The 23,164-nt window shown below is 35.0% G+C and overlaps 1 protein-coding gene across 1 annotated transcript in view; it reads left to right on the forward strand.

Moving 5' to 3' along the window:
- LRP1B (LDL receptor related protein 1B) overlaps positions 1 to 23,164 on the forward strand; it is a 631,173-nt gene that overhangs the window by 569,222 nt on the left and 38,787 nt on the right. Inside the window, exons 69-82 of the mRNA XM_071746448.1 lie at positions 422 to 551; positions 1,510 to 1,616; positions 2,286 to 2,418; positions 5,619 to 5,741; positions 6,289 to 6,411; positions 6,670 to 6,807; positions 7,321 to 7,455; positions 8,629 to 8,748; positions 10,862 to 11,103; positions 15,701 to 15,924; positions 16,178 to 16,284; positions 19,449 to 19,565; positions 20,743 to 20,916; positions 21,397 to 21,522. Of these exons, the coding sequence (XP_071602549.1) occupies positions 422 to 551; positions 1,510 to 1,616; positions 2,286 to 2,418; positions 5,619 to 5,741; positions 6,289 to 6,411; positions 6,670 to 6,807; positions 7,321 to 7,455; positions 8,629 to 8,748; positions 10,862 to 11,103; positions 15,701 to 15,924; positions 16,178 to 16,284; positions 19,449 to 19,565; positions 20,743 to 20,916; positions 21,397 to 21,522 (1,999 nt within the window). The remainder of the gene's footprint in view (positions 1 to 421; positions 552 to 1,509; positions 1,617 to 2,285; positions 2,419 to 5,618; positions 5,742 to 6,288; positions 6,412 to 6,669; positions 6,808 to 7,320; positions 7,456 to 8,628; positions 8,749 to 10,861; positions 11,104 to 15,700; positions 15,925 to 16,177; positions 16,285 to 19,448; positions 19,566 to 20,742; positions 20,917 to 21,396; positions 21,523 to 23,164) is intronic.

Raw genomic sequence — 23,164 nt, forward strand, 5'->3', positions numbered from 1 at the left:
TTAAACAGAGAACATGCGAATAAATATTTAACAGTAGTCTACATTTTTTGGCTTAGCAGGCATCTGGAACTCTTCCCATCCTGGAGATATTTTGTGTCCTGTGTGGGGAACCACTTTTTGTACACATAGCAGTGATTTGGGTTGCTTTAAATGCTTTTTTGAGAAAACAATGAAGGGTTTGTTGTGTAGCAGAAGCTCAATGGATAATTGAGTTCTTTCCTGGCAGTGGTGGATCTCAGATTGCTTCCTACCTTAAGAGGATGCAAGCCACCTTTCATGAATCACATCTATAAATATATTTTATTTCACAAGGCATTAATGTGTTTTTATAGTGTGGAGGAGTGTAGTCTGTAACTGGTTGCATTACCAATATTTCTATTAAACTCTTGATCTTGTATACTTATTATTTTTATTGTACCAGAGGTATTGTGAAACAGGCTGCTCAAGAGATCAGTTCCAGTGCTCCAATGGTCAGTGCATTTCAGCAAAATGGAAATGTGATGGACATGAAGACTGCAAACTTGGGGATGATGAGAAAAATTGTGAGCCAGGTATTGCTTAAGTAATGCTGAGAAATAAAACAGGAGTGAGGAATAAATTAGAATGAAACAAGGAGAAAATAAATCAGTAAATCAAGATTCCTTGTGCACTTAGAGAAGGGAGGAGTGCAAAGGAATCTGTATTTTTGTCTTCCTACTCCTGTTTTGAACAGTCCACTTATGTACAGCTATGCAATATGAAGCCTGTTGGGGGAATAGTATTTAATTATATTGAAATATAATTTGGTAATGTATACTCAGCTTATAAAATTAAGCTTTGAAAAGAGCAGCAATTCTTGGCATGTTACTGAAGTCGTTCTGGGGATTTTTTTTTTTTTTGCTTTGTGACATTCATTCATTTTTTACTAGTCCTTATGCAAAAGTTTTCTCTAGCACATTATTATTTGTGATGTTATTGTTTTTTTTTCCTTATTACTGTCATGGACAATATAGTTGCTTGGTTTTGCAGGAATTGCTAGACTTTTTGTAAGCTAGATGGGTGCAACTGATGGAAGCCAATGACAAAATACCCCTCACTTCCAATGAAAGAAAAATATCCATCACGATTTTAAATAAAACTTATTATTATGCATTTATTTACTTGTAATAATATACAAACCATTTCTCAAACCTGATAAATTTAGCATATTTAATTATAAGCATTTATGTAGCTTTACCTTAAACCCTAAGGCTCATTTTAAAATATGCAATTTTTAAAATAGTCATTCAATGAATATATACATATACATGTGTAGTAACCATTGCTACTACATATTTACTATCATTATACATTTTGCTTAGGATGTAACAATTAAGTTTTATGAAATACTTTATGAACATTTGTAAAAGCTCTGGTCAGCGGCAAACACGTGGTTGCTGATGATGTTAACCAGATGAAAACATGAATTATAAAGCAGCTTAATTTATAAATTTTCTTTTTCTTAATGCTCAAATATGTGTTTGTAACCAGCATCTCCAACCTGCTCTTCAAGTGAGTACGTGTGTGCCAGTGGAGGCTGCATTTCTGCTTCTTTGAAATGCAATGGAGAGTTTGACTGCGCTGATGGATCTGATGAGGTAGCTGACAAATATCTGTTTTTTGTTTTTTTCTGACTAACATGAATTTTTCTAAACACTTTCACAGCTGAATGTGACTAAAAGGGAGAACAGTTTTTGCACCCATTTAATTTTTTTCAAGTAACTCAGCCTCAGGATTTTGGTTCCCTGGAAGTTGCCTGGAGCGATGTTTCTTTGCTCTGTGGCTCCCATTTGGAGTAGGCAAATGTGTTTCCTTTAAAGTCAAAACCTCAGCTTGGTTCTGGGGGAGTTTGTTACAGGGTCTGCACCTTCCTGTCAGTTTGGATGAGTTTGTGTCACATTTGTCTTTCTCTGTCCTCTATATTAATCTAATCCAATCCTAGCAGGTGCATCACTCTCTGTCACGCCATGAGTATCCTGCATGTTATACTGTTGGTAAATTTAAAGGAAAATCACCACCTTTGTCAACAAGTTGAAGAAAAAAGACCAAATTGGTTGTTATTTCTCAGAGCTCTAAGGGTAGTTAGGGACCAAAGGGATCCACACTCTGGATTTTTCTAGTCCTGACCAATGTGGAAATGAGCCAAAGGGCATTAACTCTGTCATATCCAGGGGTGGCTCTGATGGGCAAATTCTGTTGGGTTTTTTCTTTTGAGTATGTTGTTGTTCTAGTTCAGTAATACTCCCTTCATGTTTGTATTCACACAGATGGATTGTGTAACAGAGTGCAAAGAAGATCAGTTTCGATGCAGAAATAAAGCCTACTGTATCCCTGTCAGGTGGCTTTGTGATGGGATCCATGACTGTGTGGATGGCAGTGATGAAGAAAATTGTGACCAAGGCAAGGGATACTTTTCATTAAAAGGCTTACTTTATTGGGTTTTTATTAACAGACATTGTAAGTTAGTGGTACCCTGGCCATTCTCAGGGATGAAATAAAAGGTCTGTGACCTCTTTCAGGAAAGGCAGTATAGCAGCTTTACAAGCTATTTGAAGGATGAAGCAAAACTTAGATTGTTTCCAGCACAGCTCATTGTTCTTCCTTCACATTTCTTTCCCTGAGGATCACAAGGCTATATTCTTACTGGAAGCATCTTCTTTCTCATCAGAGAAATCAGTAATAAGTCCAGTTATTTTACAGTTTTATAGGCAACAATAAATTACAAGGCTGTGCAATACAATGAAAAATTACTAAATAAGTAATCTTAAGACTCCAGTTTTCTATTTATTTCCATGGAGATGAAATGTTGCAACTAACCAAAACTCATAAAACCAGATTTTAAATTCTCACTCTCCTTGGAGAGCAGAACTATGCACGAAACTTGATTCACAAGAAGCTAAAAACTACACTCAGACTTCCATGCTTATGATAAAGCTCTTAAATATGTTTTTGAGAAATACATCTGTAGTCTAATTCTCACACTTGCTGCAAATTCACAAATGTACTTCTAGTATCTTTTCAATTGAGCATTCACATATATTTATATACACTGTATATATATATACACACACACACACATACATTTAATTGCAAAGATGTCTGCAATTAAATATCATTAAATCCTCTAGTGTTCCTTCTGTGGGTAAGACCATGCAAGTCTTTATTTCTCAGTTATTCTAAACTTGCTTCAGCTACCAGGTAGTAACAGTGTTCTGTTCTACACAAAATTCTTAGTAAGTATAGGAATCCAATAATTGTGACAAACACAGGACTCTCAGTCAATTTTTTTTAAAAAGTAAAATTTCACTTTAAATTTTGACAGCTTCTTATTTTTTTCCAAACTTTTCTTCTGTGAAATAGTTCTGTGTTTTACTCCTCTACAATGACATGTGTATCATAAAAAGCATCATAATGCAATACAGTGATAAGTAAGAATCAGAGAGGATGCAAGCAATTGTGGAGTAAAAAAAATCCTTCCCTTCTCCTATCAGAAATCTGCTAACACTTGCCACTAGGAAAAAAGAGGAAGTTACATGCAATGATTAGGTTTGAAAGGGAGATCAGAAAATGAAGAAAACAGGAAGAATGTTCCAGAGACTTTTAGATGCAAAAGCATCATATTTGAAAGTGTTGAAGAAATAATTGTTTTGAGAAGACTGAGATCAACAAAGTTTTAAAAAAATCTTCTAGCCCATTTTGAAGCTTCTTTTAAGATATCTGCACTGTATTTCTTTAAAAACCAATGAGGTGTAAGTAAGTAGTAGCAAACTTATTTTATCTGAAGGCCACATTATTCTTTAGATAGCAAAATGGAGCTTCTGTGAACTGCAAATTGTCTGTAATGCAATAAGAAGCCTTTTGCCTGTTTGGTTATTGCTAAAATACTTCGTGTTTATGTCACAATTATGGTTTCCATTGGAGAAATCTGTTCTATAAAGGAACTATGGCAGGCAGAGCAATCACATGAAACAAATGCCAGTTTATCTTACAGATAACTAATTTTTTCCTCTTTGGAAACATAGCAAACACAAATGGAGTTTTATTCTACAGCATTCTAAAACAATCTCTGAAGTATTTATCTGTAGCCAACTGTGCATATTTATAAATATGGATATTTTCAATCTTATTATACAACTAGAATTATAGTTTTATTGTGATTACACACAGAATTATTTATACTTATGTCTTTCATCATGAAGAATGCTTGAATTTTAGATATTTTTCAGTGTATGCTAATAAAGACTATTTCTGTTAATGTTCATGAGTTTATATGTTCAATGGGAGTGAATTATATTTAGTAACATAATGTGAGATTTCCCAACATCCTCTTACAGGGTGGGTATTTCATGCAAATTAATTTTCTGGAAAAAAAATTAAACCATTCTGAACTCTTTATAGCCTTCTGTTGATTTTAATGGGCTGTGAGTAGGGCACTGAATGAATAAGTAAGAAGCCACTGGAGCCTGATCTAAAGATTAGGATGGGGTTTATATCAAATCGCAGTTTCCTCCTCTCTCCTCTGTACACAGGTTTGATTCTTTCATACTCTACTCTTCTCAGAAAACTGGAGATCCAATTACCATAAAAATGTGTTATGTAGAAAATTAATTTCAAGAAGTTTCCCTAACTTCACTGGTTGGTAGTGGTAAATTTTATACTTTGAAACAAATTCCCTTCTTGCTGCTACACTTACTACAACTGGATTGAACTTGAACCAGTTTTAAAGCTTTGAGCACTCCAGCCTTAAACATTTTCTCTCACTCTCTGTTCCATTTTGTTAGGGGATTTAGAGATCAGTCAATACTAAAGTTACATAGCAGGTTTTATTCTTGCTGCATCTGTGTTCAGTAAATATCCTAATAAGAAATTTCAGAAGTTACACAAAAGAAGAGGCTGTTAGAGGTCACCCGGTCTCACCAATTCTGTGCCTACATGGCTGGATCTTCCTTAATTGCAGAGTTTATAGTTGATGGGGACATCTAAAGCCTGCCCAAACCTATTACTCCTCTGGAGAAAAAAGAAAAAAAAGTGTTACCCCATGGCTAAGGGACTGCAATCACTTTGTCTCTTCTGTACACGATGTGTGGCTCAGAAAATGGGAGTAGGAATAAGGGGAGGATCAGACATTCTCATGAAACCAACTTGGACCCAAGTGGCCTTTCAAAAGTTAGACCAGGTTCCTGTCCTCTGGTTTGTTCTCTTCTCTGACAGCAGAAATTACTGATGTGCTCTAAAAGGTATCATCAGCAAGGGAAGTTACAGACAGAAAAAAAGTTTAAGCATTTCCTAAATGCAAGGAGAACACACCCGGCTGGGGAGGTGTCAGTGGCTTTGACATCTGCCATTTCTAGTCAGGCCAACCAGGTAATTCCCATCCAGTAGTCATGAAAAGAAAGTCAGAGGTCAAGGAAGAGATTTTTAAGTGTATATTTCTTTGCCTCCCCAGGCAAAGTCCCTTTCATACATTTAGTTATCCCATGTGTGTCATTTTCTGCAGGTAGTATGTTATAAGTGGTGATACTGATTTTATCAAGAACTGATATTCTTTCTTCTTTTTTTTTATTTTTATTTTTTTTCCTGTTGTCTCTTCATCCTTCCAGGGGGAAATATATGCAGAGCTGATGAATTTTTGTGCAACAATTCCCTCTGCAAACTACACTTTTGGGTTTGTGATGGTGAGGATGACTGCGGAGATAACTCTGATGAAGTTGCTGAAATGTGTGGTATGACATTCAATTTTTCAATGATTTTCATGCAGTAAAGTAAGAAATTACTTGTAGGATATGTAAGTGTATAAGGACACATATGTCTAAGTTTTCTTTATTTGATTTTTAAAAGATTAACTTGCATTCTAGAATTTAGTTTTCTTTTGTTATTGCTGCTCATGTGATTTCAGGTATATTCATGAGAAAAACATCTTTTTTTGGGAAGTGCACATATGGTAAAAAGTTACTTCTACATTGAAATACTGATCATCGTTAAATATCCTCCTTTTCTTTTATTTCTGTCATATTTACTGTTTCTCAAAAAGAAATGTAATTATGCTTATCACACCAAATACTTCCATTCCCCAAATGAACTACTTATGACCAGTGTAAACAGTGGTCAAGTCTTACTCCACTAAATCCCAGAAGTTAAAATCAAGAACCATTCATATGTCGAGTACAACTGGCTTCCCCCACCTGCTTATTGTTTTGATGAGGAGACATTAAAGAAACCTCAAGAATACTAGCTGGGTAACAGCTGATTCTTTTTTTTTTTAATATACAGTAAAGTTTCCATGTCCTCCAACAAGGCCATACAGATGCAGAAACAACAGGGTTTGTCTGCGACCTGAGCAGATTTGCAATGAGGTTGATGACTGTGGTGATAACTCGGATGAAGATCACTGTGGTAGGTGATGTTACCTTTCAAGGCACTGAGATCAAAGAAAACCACTTAGAGGCAAATTTTGTTACAGAATTCTACTTGTCCTTCAGTAAAGCTTAACTGGAAGTTAGTGGATCACAATTTGAAACTGCAAGAAATTAAGCTTGAATTAATTTGCAGTTGCTTAATGCTGCCTGGTAGTTCCCATTTGTATGCGTCTAAAATAATTGAAGGCTCTTAAATACTGATTTCTTTTTCTCTTCTTCATTTGTAATTATATAGATAGGATCACATATAAAGCAAGACCATGTAAAAAAGATGAGTTTGCTTGTAATGATAAGAAATGTATTCCCATGGAACTGCAGTGTGATTGGTTTGATGACTGTGGAGATGGTTCAGATGAGCAAGACTGCAAAATAAGTGAGTTTGGCTGCCCAGATACCTTCTCATGATAGTAGGAGAAAATACATAATTAACTGAGAATTTCACTCATGCAAAACCTATTCATCAACACTCAAGTTAACTGAAGTGTTGTTGTTGTTTTTTTAATTAAAAACAGTGTAATTCTATTTGACATACAACAAGAGGAAAGCAAATTTTATAGTGATTAAGGTTGTAGATTTTAGAGTAGTTCTTGAGGTTTTTTAAGTAGCTTACATACATGTTGATTGCATTTTATTTCTTACCTGCAGCAAAATAAATTTATTAAAGAATTATTTATGTAAAATAAATTATCTCAATTAAATAGTGTCAAGTTCTATGCACATGTAGGTAAACACAGGAATTTCATATATTTGTTTAAAATTGACCTTGATGTTTTTTATCAGAAAGAGAAATTTGTGATATTATTTATTGTTGTTGCTTTAGATCGCATTTATAACAGTTTAAATAAATCTACTAGGGTTTTTTTTTAGACTTTTGGTTTATGTTTAGGTGTCACTGAATATACATGTGATGATAATGTGAATCCTTGTGGAGATGATGCATACTGTAATCAAACAAAAACATCTCTACTGTGCCAGTGTAAACCTGGATTTCAGAGAAACAAGAGGAATAGACAGTGTGAAGGTAAAGGTCTCTTCCATCCTCCCATTCCATTCCAACATCTCATTCCATCATCATGTATTAAAAGTTAACTGCATAGTCAATTTTTTTTATGCTGGAGCAGGAGATAACTTCTTTTTGCAGAGAAAAAGTTGTGTAAGAAGCATGGGATCAAGAAATAAATAAGAAAAAAAAATGGAAAGAAAAAAAGAAAAAAAAATAGAGAGAAAAAGAAACTGAAAGGATTTACAGGATTTATGCATTTTACCTGGAGAAGTTATAAAAAATGAGTGCTGATTATGAATGTAAAAAAGGTTCAGGGTTCAGGTCAGGACATTAAATGATTTTATAGTTTAAAGGGTAAATGATTTAAGGTCCAGTAGTTAATTTAGCTGATCAATTGATTTGGTGTTTCAGCTGAAATACAAGAACACCAATATAAAAATATTTTGAGATGCTTAAAACAATGAATGCATAAAACTAAAAACTGAAAGGGAAATACACTGGAAAAGTAAAATACCTTAGAAAATGTAGTCTTAATATTTATGATGGCACACTGGTCAGAAAAAACCCCATAGTTGTTATAGTGAAAGAGCTGATCAGCAGATAAGATAAATCTACCTTCTCAAAGAATGGCCGTTGAATCAATTTCTTATTAGTGGGCAGTAACAGAGAAAAAGAGGAGATTGCTTCAGTGGGACTATCGGAGTGAATAGATTCTTGCATACAAAAGCTTCATTGTTTGCCTCTTTAGGCAAAAAGAGGCTGCACAGGATGTTTTCCAGTAAGGGGTGATCATGTAGTTTAGACTGTAACAGAAATAGGAATGTTGGAGATAACATAAAAGACATCATCATTCTCAAAGCTGATTTCAGGCTCTCATGAGAACAGGTTGATTGAAGAATGTTGGAGAAATAATATAAAATAATCTAAATAAATATAATAAAATAAAAATAATATAAAATAAAAAATAATATAAATATAAGTAATATTAAATAATATCTTTCTGAGATATGTTGGTTGTTGCAGCAGAAATAAAGTCAGTGATAATTCCAGAAGGCTTCCTTTTACTTTTGCAAGATATACTAATGCTTATTATTTTCTTTTGTTCATCTGCTTTGTTCCATGATGTTCTGAAAGTGTGAAATAGTGGTATATTAAACTGTAGGTGTTTATGTACAATTTTTTTCCTCATAGATATCAATGAATGTATGGTCTTTGGTGCCTGCTCCCAACAGTGCAATAATGTTAAAGGGTCCTACAAATGTGCATGTGAGAAAAATTATAAGGAGAGGAACAGCAGTTGCATAGCAAAAGGTAAGGCTGTAAAAATGAAAATTGACTGACTATTGAATCATTTGTTATGTACATGGTTGGAACACTAATGTGTTGCACATACATTTTATTTTTAGATAAATATTTCTTAAATAGTGCGCAGTGATAATTCTCAAAACCACTCGGATTTTTAATTTTTTTTTAAGTAATAAATTCGTACCCATCTATACTCTATATGGAAATCCATTTCCAACTCCATCTGTTTCTGCTTACAAAAATAATAAAGCTAGATATGATACATTAGCAAGCATGTAAGCATTCTGGTGGAACTTTAGAAGTGTGAGAGAAGAATCAACTTTTTCCTAGAAACATGTTTAGAATTTCAGGAATAAATAGCATTTGGAGTTATTGTGTTTTGTTTTGTCTTGTTAAGAAAGCTCATAAGTAATTGTGGTGGAGTTTTTCTGTCTTGTCACTCAATATATAAATCAGCTGCCTCAATCACAGACCAGGGAAGGTAAAGAAATATGCAAGATAAAGAAATATGCAATATTGAGGAGGCTCAGGGGAGACCTCATCACTCTCTACAACTCCCTGAAAGGAGATTGGAGCCAGGGGGGGTCAGGCTCTGCTCCCAGGCAGCTCTCAGTAAGACAAGAGGCCATGGGCTTAAGCTCTGCCAGGGGAGGTTTAGGTTGGATATTAGGAAAAAGTTCTTTCCAGAGAGGGTGATCAGACATTGGAATGGGCTGCCCAGGGAGATGGTGGATTCTGCATCCCTGGAGGTTTTTAAGAAGAGACTGATGTGGCACTCAGTGCCATGGTCTGGGAACCAGGGTGGCAGTGGATCAAGGGTTGGACTTGATGATCTCAGAGGTGCTTTCCAACCTGGATGATTCTGTGATTCTATGCACACATAAATGTTATTTCTTTCTTTCACAAGGCAGAAGTATTAAACGAAATGGAGGTAATAGTGAAGTCTCAGTATTATGTACCTTTTAAATTATTTCAGAACTGAGTCAAGCAGTAATCCTCCAGCTGCCCGAGGAAAGATAATAGTCTTTATTGATCTGCATCTGAATAACTGACAGTTTGATCCCAGGATCTTTCCTTCAATATAGTGAGAGATAGGTGTGAACTAACACTGTGGTCTTCAGTGCAGAACCAGTGCTGAAGTCAGATGTTGTGGCTTCTTACACATCTCTGGGCATACCTGGTGCACAGCCATGAGCAGTGCCCAAGCTGAACCTCATGGCCAGTACTCACATCCTGTGGGCACATGTCCTGGAACTAGAACAGATTAAATCACAGTAATTCCAGTTTTCCCTGCTTTGTACCACACGTCAGTGATGTAGGTACACCCGTGCTGGGGAGCTAGGTAGGGGCAATCAGGTTTCATCAAACACTCTTCATGATTTCTTGAAGCAAACTTAGCATGGGAGGATCTTATTAATGCTCATTTGTAATTTCCTGTATCAGTTAGGATGTAGCATCACTACCTGTTATTGAGAACCAGTCAGATCATGACATAGGAGCTAACAAGGTTACTATGAATGCTGGTTTTTTATTATGGAAACACAGGGATGAGGGCACATTTCCCGGATAGAGGAAATACAAGCCACAACTCCACATCCTCTGTAACAGCTTTGGTCCAATTTGCTCTTGTTTTAGTCAATTTCAATACTTCACTACCTTGACTAAAGATAGGACCATTCCATTTCTGATTTCCAGTCAAGCAATTTCAAATATTGCTTATTGGCAAGTTTGTGTTCCTTTGATATATATATTTCTGGCCTCCTAGAGTCAACATGTAGAAAAATATATAATAATTCATACAGGCTAAATGTATAATATCCCCTAATTTTTAGGGCTGCTTAAGGTATTCAAATTCTTATATTGCTTATTCCTTGAAATACTGTCTTGGGTGTCACAGTGTGTGCTTGGAGGATCAAAATTATACATTTTGCTCTCAGAATTTGAAGAGCTGCAAATATTGCCCAGAGTGTGAGTGGTTTTGCTGTCCTCTGTACTCAGAAGACAATTTCAAAATGAGAAATTATACCATATAAACACCAAAAAGCTACTTGACTGAAAAACACTGCTTTTGCATTAGTTGACATTTACCTTATTTTTGTTTCATTATAATAATCCCTAGGCTCTGAAGATCAAGTTCTCTATGTTGCTAATGACACTGACATCCTGGGTTTTGCATATCCATTCAACTACAGTGATGTTCATCAGCAAATATCACATATTGAACATAATTCAAGGATAACTGGAATGGATGCATATTTTCAAGGGGACATGATTGTTTGGAGTACTCAGTTTAATCCAGGAGGGATTTTCTACAGAAAACTTCATGACAGAGAGAGAAGGCAAAGTAGCAGTGGCTTGATAGTAAGTGATCAAAGTTGAAGATGATACAAATTTATTTTGATTTACTTTTTTGTTCTGATTGTCTATAATAACATGCTGGTTTAATAAACTAAAATGCCTTTATGAGAATGATCTTATTCAAATGGTATACATGTCAATTAATTCCTTTCTATTTGAGACTCTGACACAAGAGAACACAACTATGGTATTTTTAAAAGTTTCTTACAGGTTTCTACACTTTCTTTACAGTCCCATAAAACTGGACAGAAACTTCCTTGAGACTTGTTCATATTTCAGGTGTTGAACTTTTCATGGTTGATTTGACATCGTGTCCATGTTTAAACTGATAAAGATAAAATGGTTTTAGAATTCCTATTATTTTTCTGAAGTAATGAAATACTTTTCATATCCATGTTTCACCATTATGCCAGAGTACTTTCTAGTCACTGCCTCTTAGTTCAGAATTATTGAAAAAAATTGTTTTCCATTCTACACCATTTTCCTCTAAATCTGCAGTGCAGGTAGGTGTCTTGAAGATGCTTTATCTGAGCAATACAAAGCTTTTTACAAATCTGTATGTGGAAAATGCACAGACTGAATGTATGTGAATGTACCCTCAACACTTTCCATTTATGTTTCTGAAGCAGTTACTTTTTTCATTGTGCTCACGTATTCAGAATGTTTTCCAAGCATTATCTCATTAGTGCTCAAATATTATGTCCTTCTATATAACTGATTAGTAGGGTAATTGGTTTTATAGTGTTGCTTTAATATTGCCACATAAATATGGGTTTAAAAAGCTTGAGAATTCCTTTATTTTAACCTCAGCTTGATAATGGGTAAGTTTTCAAAGATAAAATAAGTTCCATATCTAGACTTTGATATGTAAATCATGACAGTAAACTTCAACAAAGTCACCTGCTTTTTCAGGTAATTACATTATTGCAAAAATCCATCTCAACTGAAATTGGTCCATGGAATTAGCATATCAAGAGCCTTCCTCAGAGAACAGCTTTAAGTATCTCTGTTATTCCTCTGTGAAAAGGGGTTTAAACTTGGTACAAACAGAAGCCTTAACAGAAATAGTAAATATCAGCTCTTGAGACTTTATTGACAGATGCAGAAAAGGATTGTATTCCAGTAGAGTTAAGATGGGATAAGTAACTCTGTGATAACTGCTGCAGAATTTTACTGCCATAATCTCTTAGAGAGAGATGTATTAACCACCAGAGGTGAATATTCAACACAGACTGACTTGCAACTTAAACTCAAGTGCTGTTTTTCATGGAAGAGAACACAACGCTGGACATTAAAATAATATAACCATATAATCAGAGTAAAAACATAAGGGTTTTGATGTATCCAGCCAACTTGTTCCAGCCCTTTTTTTCTGAGAGCTTAACAAGCTCTCACCATTCATCCGTGTATGTAGTCCCAAGGTTTGTCCCAGGGCCAAGAGAAATTCAGTGCATCCCTGTACATGGAAACAATTTCTAGACTGATTTCTCTTAACATTCACTTAATGCACAGTATCTGAGTTGAGTAGGTAATTTAGTATTTAACTGATGCTGCAGATACTACTAATGTTGCCTGAAATCTATAAAATATAAGGTTTGGTTTACTAACATTTCCCAGGTCACCCTTAGAAGTGTTTTCTGTCACTCCTGTCCTATTCTGTTAAGCTAAACAGCAAGGTGGTTTTTCCTTCATGTTGTGTTAATTATGGAAAAGCTTTTTCCAAAGACAAAGAGAGATGCTTCTTAAGCAGTTCCTGCTCAGATCCATACTTTGGGGTGTCTAGGTGCACACCATGATGCCACTTGTTACAGAAGAGCTCCCTTATGAGTCCTTACTGATGGTAGCAGGTATTCAGGCCCAAGGAATATTTAAGGAACATCTGCACTGCTCCTTTCAGCTGTTCACTGGTTTAAGCAATGTGCTTCCAACAGGTTTCCTGCTGCTTTTTTAGGTGTGTTTATCATAACAATGCTTTTACAGTGTTTAAAGGCAATAGCCTTAATTTGTTGCCTGGACTTAAAGCTGTAGCTCTGCATGGATAAAGTTTCTGTACTTAGGAGACCCTCTCTTTCTGAAATCATCTGCTTTGGGTTTTTTAAATAATCTTATATAAGACAAACAGCATTGCACCAAGTGCTGGGCTGTTAATCTGTTGAACAAAATTTTTTGTTTCAGCGAGCAAAAGTCTAAATGTTATAATAATATATCATTAGATAATGTGTTACTTTAAATGAAAATCTTTTAAGTAGCAAGAAATCATTGGTTTACTTTATTCTGCAGCAATGTCATACCAGAAACATCTGTAAAATAAATAGAGAAAATATTTCTTCACTTGGGCTTCCGATAGAAATAAGATTTGCAATGGATTCCTGCTGCATGTGTAATGTTTTCTCTTGTCAAACTCAACTTCAGCTCTTGGTTTGTTTTGGTTTGGGTTTGGTTTTTTATTTATTATTCTTTACCTTTTAAGTAGGTCTTATGAATAGGCAGGTTTGATCAGAAGTCAAGCTGACATGGTCAGTAGCTGTGCAGAGACTGCTGCATTATAAAAGGCAATTAGGCTTGAAACCTCAGGTCTTTCTAATAAGTTTTAGTGAGGCAAAATAATTAGAAACCATTGATGTAATTTAATTCCTGTATTTTCATCTTTATTCTGTATGTAAAATTATTCTTCAAAATTAACATAATCCAAATAAGCTACAAGGTGAAAGCTCATTTACAGTATGTAATTTTCCTAGGCAGTATGGGAAGATGCATGAGATATCAGCAAGATGAAGTAGCTAGGCTGAACCTTAATGAACACAACTGAGAATTACATGGCCATCCCATCAGCCTTTTATTCTCTTTTCCAAATCTCCTACACCAGATGGCTGCTTTCCATTTCTTCCAGTAATCTCCTTGTTTATTTGATCTTTAACACATGGCCCAGCATTACTGGAATTTCACTTCTTTATAGCTGAGAAGAATGAGGAAGGGTCAGTGGTAGGAAGCAACCAAGCCTTGCTCCAGAATATTTTTGGGACATCCCATTGTCTCATCTCTTTCTGCTCCCTGCTTTTTGGGAACCATCTCTCACTCTGCATGGTAACTCACATCATGTGCTTAGCAGGTTCCTAAAAAAGCAATATCACTGTAAACAGTGTCTCTTGACCAGTCTGAAGAAAGGCAAGGGACTGGGCTGTCTGTGATAGCTGCTCTTCTTTTAAAATAATATTTGATTTCACTGCCATTAACTCTGCCACTCTCTGAAGTGGTAACTGGAGAAGTCCAGGTATGAAAGGCTTCTTGACACAGTGCCTGACTGTTACCCAGAATTAAAAGGAATTTTTATTAAAATACACTGGTGTTTATCAGTAAAAGGCCACATTTTTTAGTATTTTGTGTTTTATGTGGATGTTGCTTGGGTAAGGTAATGAAAACCCCCACAGATTGTTGCATGCAAGTGCTACATTTCTTGGGGGAAAAAAAAAAGGTTATTTTTGTTGTATTTCTGGAAGCATATGCTAGCCACTATCATTATTTTATAACAAAGAATTATGATACCTTATTTTGTCTAATGTGAGAAAAAGACTCTGACCCTGTTTGTAAAGAAAAGCTGTTATGAAAATGCAGTGATTGATTTTGCTTCTTTAATACTCATCTGAATAGAAAGTGGGGGTTCTGTATATCTTTAGAACATGCATTCTATGACATTTTTGCAGAATTAAAGGTTTGTGAACAATGAACTCTCTAAACTCACCCTTCCAGTCCTGTTATTTTACCTAGAGAATGAAGTGACCTTTCTTTTATGATGAAAATTGTCTACAAATGCCTTGTGGTATTAAGGAACTATGACACCTGAGAAAAACAAGTTATTTTAGGACTTTCCTGATTTTTTGTTATGTAGTTTAGTAGCATTCCCTTACTGCATTTTCAAGAAATAGACATTTTTTTCTCATAGTTTAACTTGATGTCTTTATATATTCAAAGTTAGGATTTCCTTTACATCTGAAGGTGAACACTGCACTAACTCCAGTTTTAGTGGTGGAACACAGGAACAGTGTTCCAGGGTGAAAGAAATAATTTTAAAATTTCCTTACACCTGCATACTAGTCTTGGTCAGAACACGGATGTAATTTTCTGCAGGTTCCTGAATGCAGTCATTTTATTTATCCTTGGGAGACTGCTGAGCAGCCATATCTCAAGCATCATTCTCACCAAGGGCTTTGGGATGGGACATTATGCCCTAGTTCTGCATGGAGTATAACAATTGTATAATCTTAATTCTTCCTGTTCCTTTATTTTTTTTTTAATTACAGCATTTCACATTTATTTACTTCAGTATCAATAGTTCAAATACTAACTAAATGTCTAACTGCCTGTTTCATAATTTAGATAGCCTTAACTTGGACTTGTTCTTCTGAATTGAATAAAACTGGCAGCTGGACCTTATCACCTCTAGGCGGAATTTATGTTTTTCCAACGCAGTTTATTTTTTTTTAATATTTCACTATATTAGAGGTAAAAGTTACTTAACTGTAAAGTTATATAAATCTGTGGTGGTGCAGCTTCTGTGGAGGATCATTTGCCTCAATCTGATTTTAACATGTGTTCCTTTTAGTGTCCAGAATTCAAAAGACCTAGGGGTATTGCTGTTGACTGGGTTGCTGGAAATATTTATTGGACTGATCATTCCAGAATGCACTGGTTCAGCTACTACACAACTCACTGGACAAGTCTGAGATACTCCATCAATGTTGGTCAATTAAAAGGACCCAACTGTACAAGGCTCCTTACAAGCATGGCAGGAGAACCATATGCAATTGCTGTAAATCCTAAAAAGGGGTATGTATGTTTCAGCACTACTCTGGTTTGGTAATTCAAACACAAATACAAGCTTGAGTAAGAGAAGTAAATAGATATCTACACATGTCTAAACTTTCCCAAGTCATTTACTGAACTTTCCTGCTCAATTTGCTTGTGTATAAATCAGGATTAGTTATCTTGCCCCTTTCTGGGAGGTTAGAATGGAATAACAGTGAAGTGTTTGGAGGTTCTGTATAGGCATCTGGCTCATTTTTTATGTTTTATATTTTAGGATGATGTACTGGACAGTTATTGGGGATCGCTCTCACATAGAGGAGTCATCTATGGATGGCAGTCTGAGAAGAATATTGGTTCAAAAGAATTTACAAAGACCTACAGGTATACAGTTTACCCATTTTTCCTAAGGACGTGGCACTTGCTAACTTGGTGTAGATTTGTTGGCTGAATTCCACTTTCTCAGTCTGAAAAAAACAAACAACAAAAAACTCCTTAAAATATGCATTCTGGTTATTCATATGCAGTTACTAATCAAAATTCTTAGTTCTGTTTTCAAATGATACATCTTAATATGACTAAAAATTTTGTAATAAACCTTAACATCATTTCCCAAAGCGATACCAAATGACTCTACATAAACAGTTGAAATATAATTTATTCTATAACAGTGAACAAGCAAAAGCAATCAAGGGAACACCAGTTAGTGGGGAGAGACATTTTTTTTATGAATGCACAAGAAATCTTGCAGCTTAATCTAATTACTTTCCTGAATACACTGCAAAATAGTATGAAACAAGGTTTAAGTATTCAAAGAAGCAACAGCTTCATTATCTCAGTATTTTACAGAACTATTTTGAAGCCTGACAGTACATGTTGAGATCTTGTGCATTACCATTAAGACTCCATTGGCAGGATAACAGTAATTTTTATGACAAAGGAAATGATAAATCCAGAATGAAGTGTGTCTCTCTCAAAGAGCAGCCTCCTGTCTTGAAACCACAAATGATTTGTTCATGACCCATTTTCTCAGGCAGTATTTGATGTTTCTCTGGGCTTACAATGATAATTTGTTATTATTGCATTGCAAAGAGGGTTGTCCAACTTTGGCTCACATTATCTGTTGAAACACAGGTTTCTTTCAGGAGTATGCCAGCTGAATAGCTGAGTGTCTCAGAAGCTGCCACTATCACAGCAACAAGTAATAATATTTTAACATCCTGTTAAGTCCCATGCTGAGGTGGGCTTATGGTGATGTGTATGCAAATTATACCCAGCCCTTAAGGGAAAGACTTTTGGTGACATGAATAGACTGAAATATTGTACCTTAAGAGACTGAAATATTGTACCTTAAGAGATTACATCTGTGATAAAGAAAGCTTTGAGGAGAGGAAGCTTAGGCTTCCTGGGTAAGAAACACAACACTAGTACTAATAAAAAGTACTTAGTCAGTAGTAAATTCAGTAAGAACCTTCTGATCACTCCAACAGAAAGGCAGCAGAATTTTATGTCTATCAGAGTTGTTGTATATTCTTTGCTGAACTTCTTATACAAATTTTAATGAACAAATTTGATATGCAAATTACATTTAATCATCACTTCCTTGGACATTTAAAACACACTCCCTCCCCCCTTTGGGATCAGTGAAGTAATTGAATTTTGTAGGTAGTAATGGTATCAACCTTATCTGAAAATGTAATTATTTAACTCTTTCCTGACCAGAAGCAGAAATGCAAGATATTTTTTCCTTTGGTAAATTTTATAGAGAAATGTTTCGTATGGACATATAACCAGACCTCTGTCTTGTTTACAAGGATGAATAAAATGAAAATTAAGAAAATTAGCAAAATTACCAAAAAAATGTGCAGGCTTTGCAAAGAGGGAATTTCCCAAATGCCTTACCACAGTATTGCATTTTCTGTAGCAACTGCCTGGAAACACTTTTGTGGCATCCTTCTGAGCTTCCTTTCCTTAGCTGCATGGTAGGAAGTAAGCATGGAGTCTTTTAATTTTTGTCAGATATTTCACAGAGATTCACATCTTTGTGGAGGGAATGCAAAGAGTCCAAGCCTTTAAAATTTCTTCTCAAATGAATCTTTACTACTGTTGTTCAGGTGAATTTTAAGATTTTACTGAACATCTGTGTTCTGCTTCTCTTGAATTTATTTCAAAATATACCTGTCCTCTTTCAACTAAGAGAGAATGAGAGGTTGAGCATTTGGGGTGGATTTTCCAAGATTTACATTAAAATGACTATCACAGGAGTGCTGTGTGTGCAAACAAAAAAAAAAAGCACATTGTGTTGTCTCTGATACTGTGTAAGATACATTGATAAAGCTATTTATTATATTTAAATATTCTTACTACAGTGCAAAATAATAATAATAATTTAAAGCTGGAGACTGGGGACTGCTTCTAAAATATTCCCCCTTACACGTACCATGTATGGCAGAGTTGACACCTGAAGTGATCTTTTACCAGAAGTGATCCTTGTTAGCTATGTGCCTAAATACCAGTCTTTCTTTTAAAGAGTTGTTTGTTTGATTTTTTTTTTTAGCAGCATTGCAAAGGTACAAATATTTCACAGGCCCATGAATCAGACTTCTTCCACTTCCTCTCATCTCTGTAGCTGATAAATTTATGACCTTAAGAAGAGAATTTTTGCTGTTATGTATAATTTCTTTTGATGTATTTTTTTCCTGACTTACCTACTTACATAAATAGGAAGAAAAAGACTTTTTCCCATTCTTATTAAAAACACACTACAACTTCAAAAGCTCAGGATTATATTATTTTGTGGTTCAAATATTTTTGCAGGCTGAAGCTTTCGACATGACCTAAAATGGCATATTAATCATGTAATCATCCTCTGTGAAATGTGGGCTGCTTGATTTCACTGTTACTGCCTGGAGGCTGGGTAGCCAAAATGTTATCTGTCTTTTGTTCTCATTTGTGCCCCCCAGTCACTCACTCTTGAGTTTTCATATATATATGTGAATATATACATTTGTCAGTATTCCATAATTGGATTTTTAGTTCTGTAATAATTTTTACATGTGAAGTGTTAGATACAACAAAACAAAACAAAAAAACCCCCACAATTATATTCTTGAGGAAGCAGGATGTGCAAGGAAGGCTCTATGAGATCTGAATGGTTCTTTTAACACATGGTCACAGTACTCTGATACTCTTAGAAATCTATGGATGTAACAGATTTCTTTGTTGGCAGAACAAATTACAGATTACATTCTATATTTAATTCCCACCTGGTATATAAGTCTACCTGCTGAGGGTAATGGGTCTGAAAAGGTACTGACCTTGGAAGAGTAAGTAAAAGAAATTTTAAAAACCACAGTTGCCTTAAGGTTTAAGCTGAAGGTGTTATATTTTATCTCCTTGGTTTCCGGTTATGCTTTTCTTTCCTTGTCACCATATTTAGTGTTCAGAGGAATAGAAATGGTACAAAATTGTAGTGTTACATTAAAATGCTTTTTTTTTTTTTTTTTTCCATGTTTGCTATACCTGTATGAACTTTATTTCCTTTGTAGGTCTCGTAGTTGATCAGTTCAGTCAGCGTTTGTTCTGGGCTGATTTTGAATTATCTGTTATTGGCAGTGTTCTTTTTGATGGGTCCGATTCAGTTGTGTCTGTGAGCACTAAACAAGGTATGGGGACCTTTTTTTTAACACTCTTTCTATTTTATTTTATTGGGCTGAAGCTTCACTGTCCAGATAAACCTTGTAAGCAAAAAGTAGGGATGTTATAATCTTCATTGCTTCTTTTAGGTAATACTTCAGATATTTATAAATAAATACATATAAATAAGTAAATATCTATATATGAGCTATTTAAGATAATTTAAAATAATTTTAGCTTTTACATAGTTTGACAAAGTTACTTTAGGGGAACAATGATTCAGTGATAAGTGCAAATCTCTCAGTTAGTGCTCTAAAAATTAACTTATATTATCAAATAACATGGTGATTAATATTTATGCTGGGCACCACTTGGACCTTCATAGCTACAGAAGGATTTTGACTAGTTAGAAATTAGAGCTGTCTGCATAGCCCAGGAATTGTGTAGTTTATAAAAAAGGTGACCTGAATCAGTCCTGGGGAAAATAATAGATTTGGCTTTCAGGTCAGGAAGTAATCACAAACTTCTGCTCACAGAATGAGAACGAGGAAAGTTCCTTTCATAAGGGAAGAGATTCTGGTTAAACACATTTTGTTTTTGTAGGAATTGCATGTTGCCTTTTTAGCAGTTTGAAAATATGTGTAACCATTTGTGTAATTTGAGTAGAAAGGAAGCATTAAAGGAAAATAAAGGTTTGAAAGGAGTTTTTTTTTGAGGGGATTTCTGTGTGGGCAGCTGGTAGTGCAGTTGGATCAGGATGGTACACCTGGTGCTACTGGTTTAACCCAGGATCTGGAATTCACTGGTAGCTTCTGGAAAATGATAGGAAAAATCTCCCACAATCCAAATTGTGCAGGACCAGGTTTATGTAATCTTGAGACCAAAAACTTTGACCCATCTAATTAACCAAGCATAAAATAATGAATTTGGATTCATTAATGTCTGAACTAAAATACTGATTGGCAATTATTGATGGAGTGGAAAAACAGTGGATGGAAACTGAATAAATGGAAGGAAAATGTAGAAGCATTTTTACAATAAGTTGAATAGTGGTAGGAAAAAGGGATCACAAGGGATGAGAAGTTCTTGTGGCCTCAAATCTCTAGGTGGTAATTGCAATAAAATTGAAGCTATTACTAAATCTAAGTTATTTATTATTTGGATACAAATAGATGTATTTGTACTTGTTTTTCATTTTTATTTAAGGTTTACTGCATCCACATAGAATTGACATTTTTGAGGATTACATATATGGAGCAGGTCCCAAAAATGGTGCATTCAGAGTACACAAGTTTGGCAGGAGCCTTGTAGAATACCTGAGTGTGGATGTTGAGAAAGCAAAAAGTGCCTTGGTTTTCCACCGCTACAAACAAATGGACTGTGAGTAAGCATAATTACTTTAAACTCAATCTTGAGCAACCTCACCTCAAGGGATAAAAAAATGTAACCAAGTTGTACAAATATAAAAGGGAGCCTGATTGTACAAACTCAAAATAGATTTAGTTATGTTTCTCTATATAGGTTTAATTTAGATTTTTTGATGCATTTTCTCTCCTTTGAAATGACATTGGACAAATGTTTGCCATATGCACCCAAACTGTAAATGAGGTATAAAAACACTACAAGGGAGCTGAATACAAATACCTCTAGCCATAAGGGTTTTTAACAATAGATTTTTTTTGTTACTTAAATAAATTCTATCCTGGTGTGAGTCCTGCACTGCCACTTGAGTTGAGTGAGTGGGTTCACCGACTTCAGAATATTATGCCCTGGAAATTGGAAATGTATCAAAATTTTTATATTAAAAATAATAATAATAAAAAAGAAATAGTATTTTTAATATTGTCTCTTCTTGAACAGTGCCTAATCCATGCTTGGACCTGACATGTGAATTCATATGTTTACTCAACCCTTCTGGTGCAACGTGTGCTTGTCCAGAAGGAAAATCCTTGGTGAATGGGACATGCATTGATCAAAGCCTCTTAGGTAGGTATTGAAAACTGCCTGGGAAAGAGTGGTCAGTGAAATAATAAACACATGGTCAGTTTCTGTCATTGCAAAAGGTTGGGCTGTCTGCTAGGCAAGAGTTTTGTCATCTTTTTTAACATAACTATTGCATATCTGAAATGGAAAATAAATATGAAGAAACAAAATCCCTGGTTCGGAAGAGCTGCTTATATTCATCAAATGAAAAAATTAATTTTCAGCTGAACAAGATTGTATTTAGATGTGAATGGGTATATATATTGACCTAAAGAATTTTGAAAAGCTCTGAAGCATTTTCAATTCCAAATGAAACATTTAGCCATTCAGGATTAAAAAAAAACTTAGAGACCATGAAGAAAAACCTCTGCTTGGACTGTGGCAATTACCAGAAGTCAGTAAGAGCAGCCTGGCATATCATAATGACACTGAAGTAACAGGTAAGAGAGAGAAGAAAAAAAAAAAAAAAAGAAATATTTTTATCTAAGATTATATCGTTCAGTGCCATGTAATAATGACTAATACAAAGGCACAGGAAACTAGACTTTGTCATAAAAGAGCCACTAAGTTCTTCCTATATTTTAGGAGTAAAAATCTTCATCTTTTCCATATGAGAAAATTAGTAAGTATTCTAAAACTATTCCCACTCTGAGGCAAAACTTAAAGTGGTCAGACAGCTGGAATGAATTCTCAGCCATTTTGAATTTTCAGAGTTTCCAGAAATCACAAAGATTTCCTATGTGTATGAGAAGTCAGAATGTATTAGGAATTTTTTATAATGTTTAATTGCAGGCTCAGAAGTGTAAGTGATACATATTTTGGTGAGATCCTTGGTACGTAAAACGCTCAATTTAGCAATTAAATAAGTTTACCTGAAATGTTATCTCTCTGTGGAGAAAATCTCACTTGTTTATACTGCCTGGTCTTTAAATATTGCATGAATACAATTGCAGCTTAGTCTTTTATGATGAAGTATTAATAAAGCTGCATGGTTTAGCAGCATGTTTCTTTCTGTCCTAAGAAATTTAAGAATAATTTAGAGAGTAAGTAATATCAGAAAGCTCATCCTACAAAACAAACCCATTCATATTTTTTGCTTATGGAGGAGCACATTGTCTGCCAGGCATTTACAGTACCAACTTTTGTATTTACTGCACCATCTCTAGCAAAAGCAGAGCAAATGAAAGCTTTATTACTGGACCCCCTTGGTGGAATACCCATCAGTGTGTATTTATATAGTAGTTATACAACTCTGAAGTAGTTTACAGCTGGTTTACATCAATTTCCAGTGGTAGGGATGTCACTGAACTCGATGTAATAGAAAAGATGAGTGTACTCTGCAGGGTTTGTAATTCTTCAGACAAATCAGTCTCAGCACCCCTTGTCTTCAGAGAGCTTCCACCCTCCCTCTGCCTCCAAATATCAGCTTTTTTTTTTTTTTTTTTTTTTCATCTGAGAAGGACACTTGCTGCCTGGCTACTTCTGGCTTGTCATCAGGAGCCAGAAAATGCAGCAATAAAATGACAAGATTTTCTGCTGATATGGCACCACCTAAAAATTGTTTCAAATGACCCATAGTTAGCACTTAGGTGGTGAAGAAAGGACAGATAAAAGAATATTGTTTTTTCACTCAGGACTGGTAGTA

Source organism: Heliangelus exortis, chromosome 6 (assembly GCF_036169615.1).
Source record: "Heliangelus exortis chromosome 6, bHelExo1.hap1, whole genome shotgun sequence".
In the NCBI taxonomy this organism is placed as follows: Eukaryota; Metazoa; Chordata; class Aves; order Apodiformes; family Trochilidae; genus Heliangelus; species Heliangelus exortis.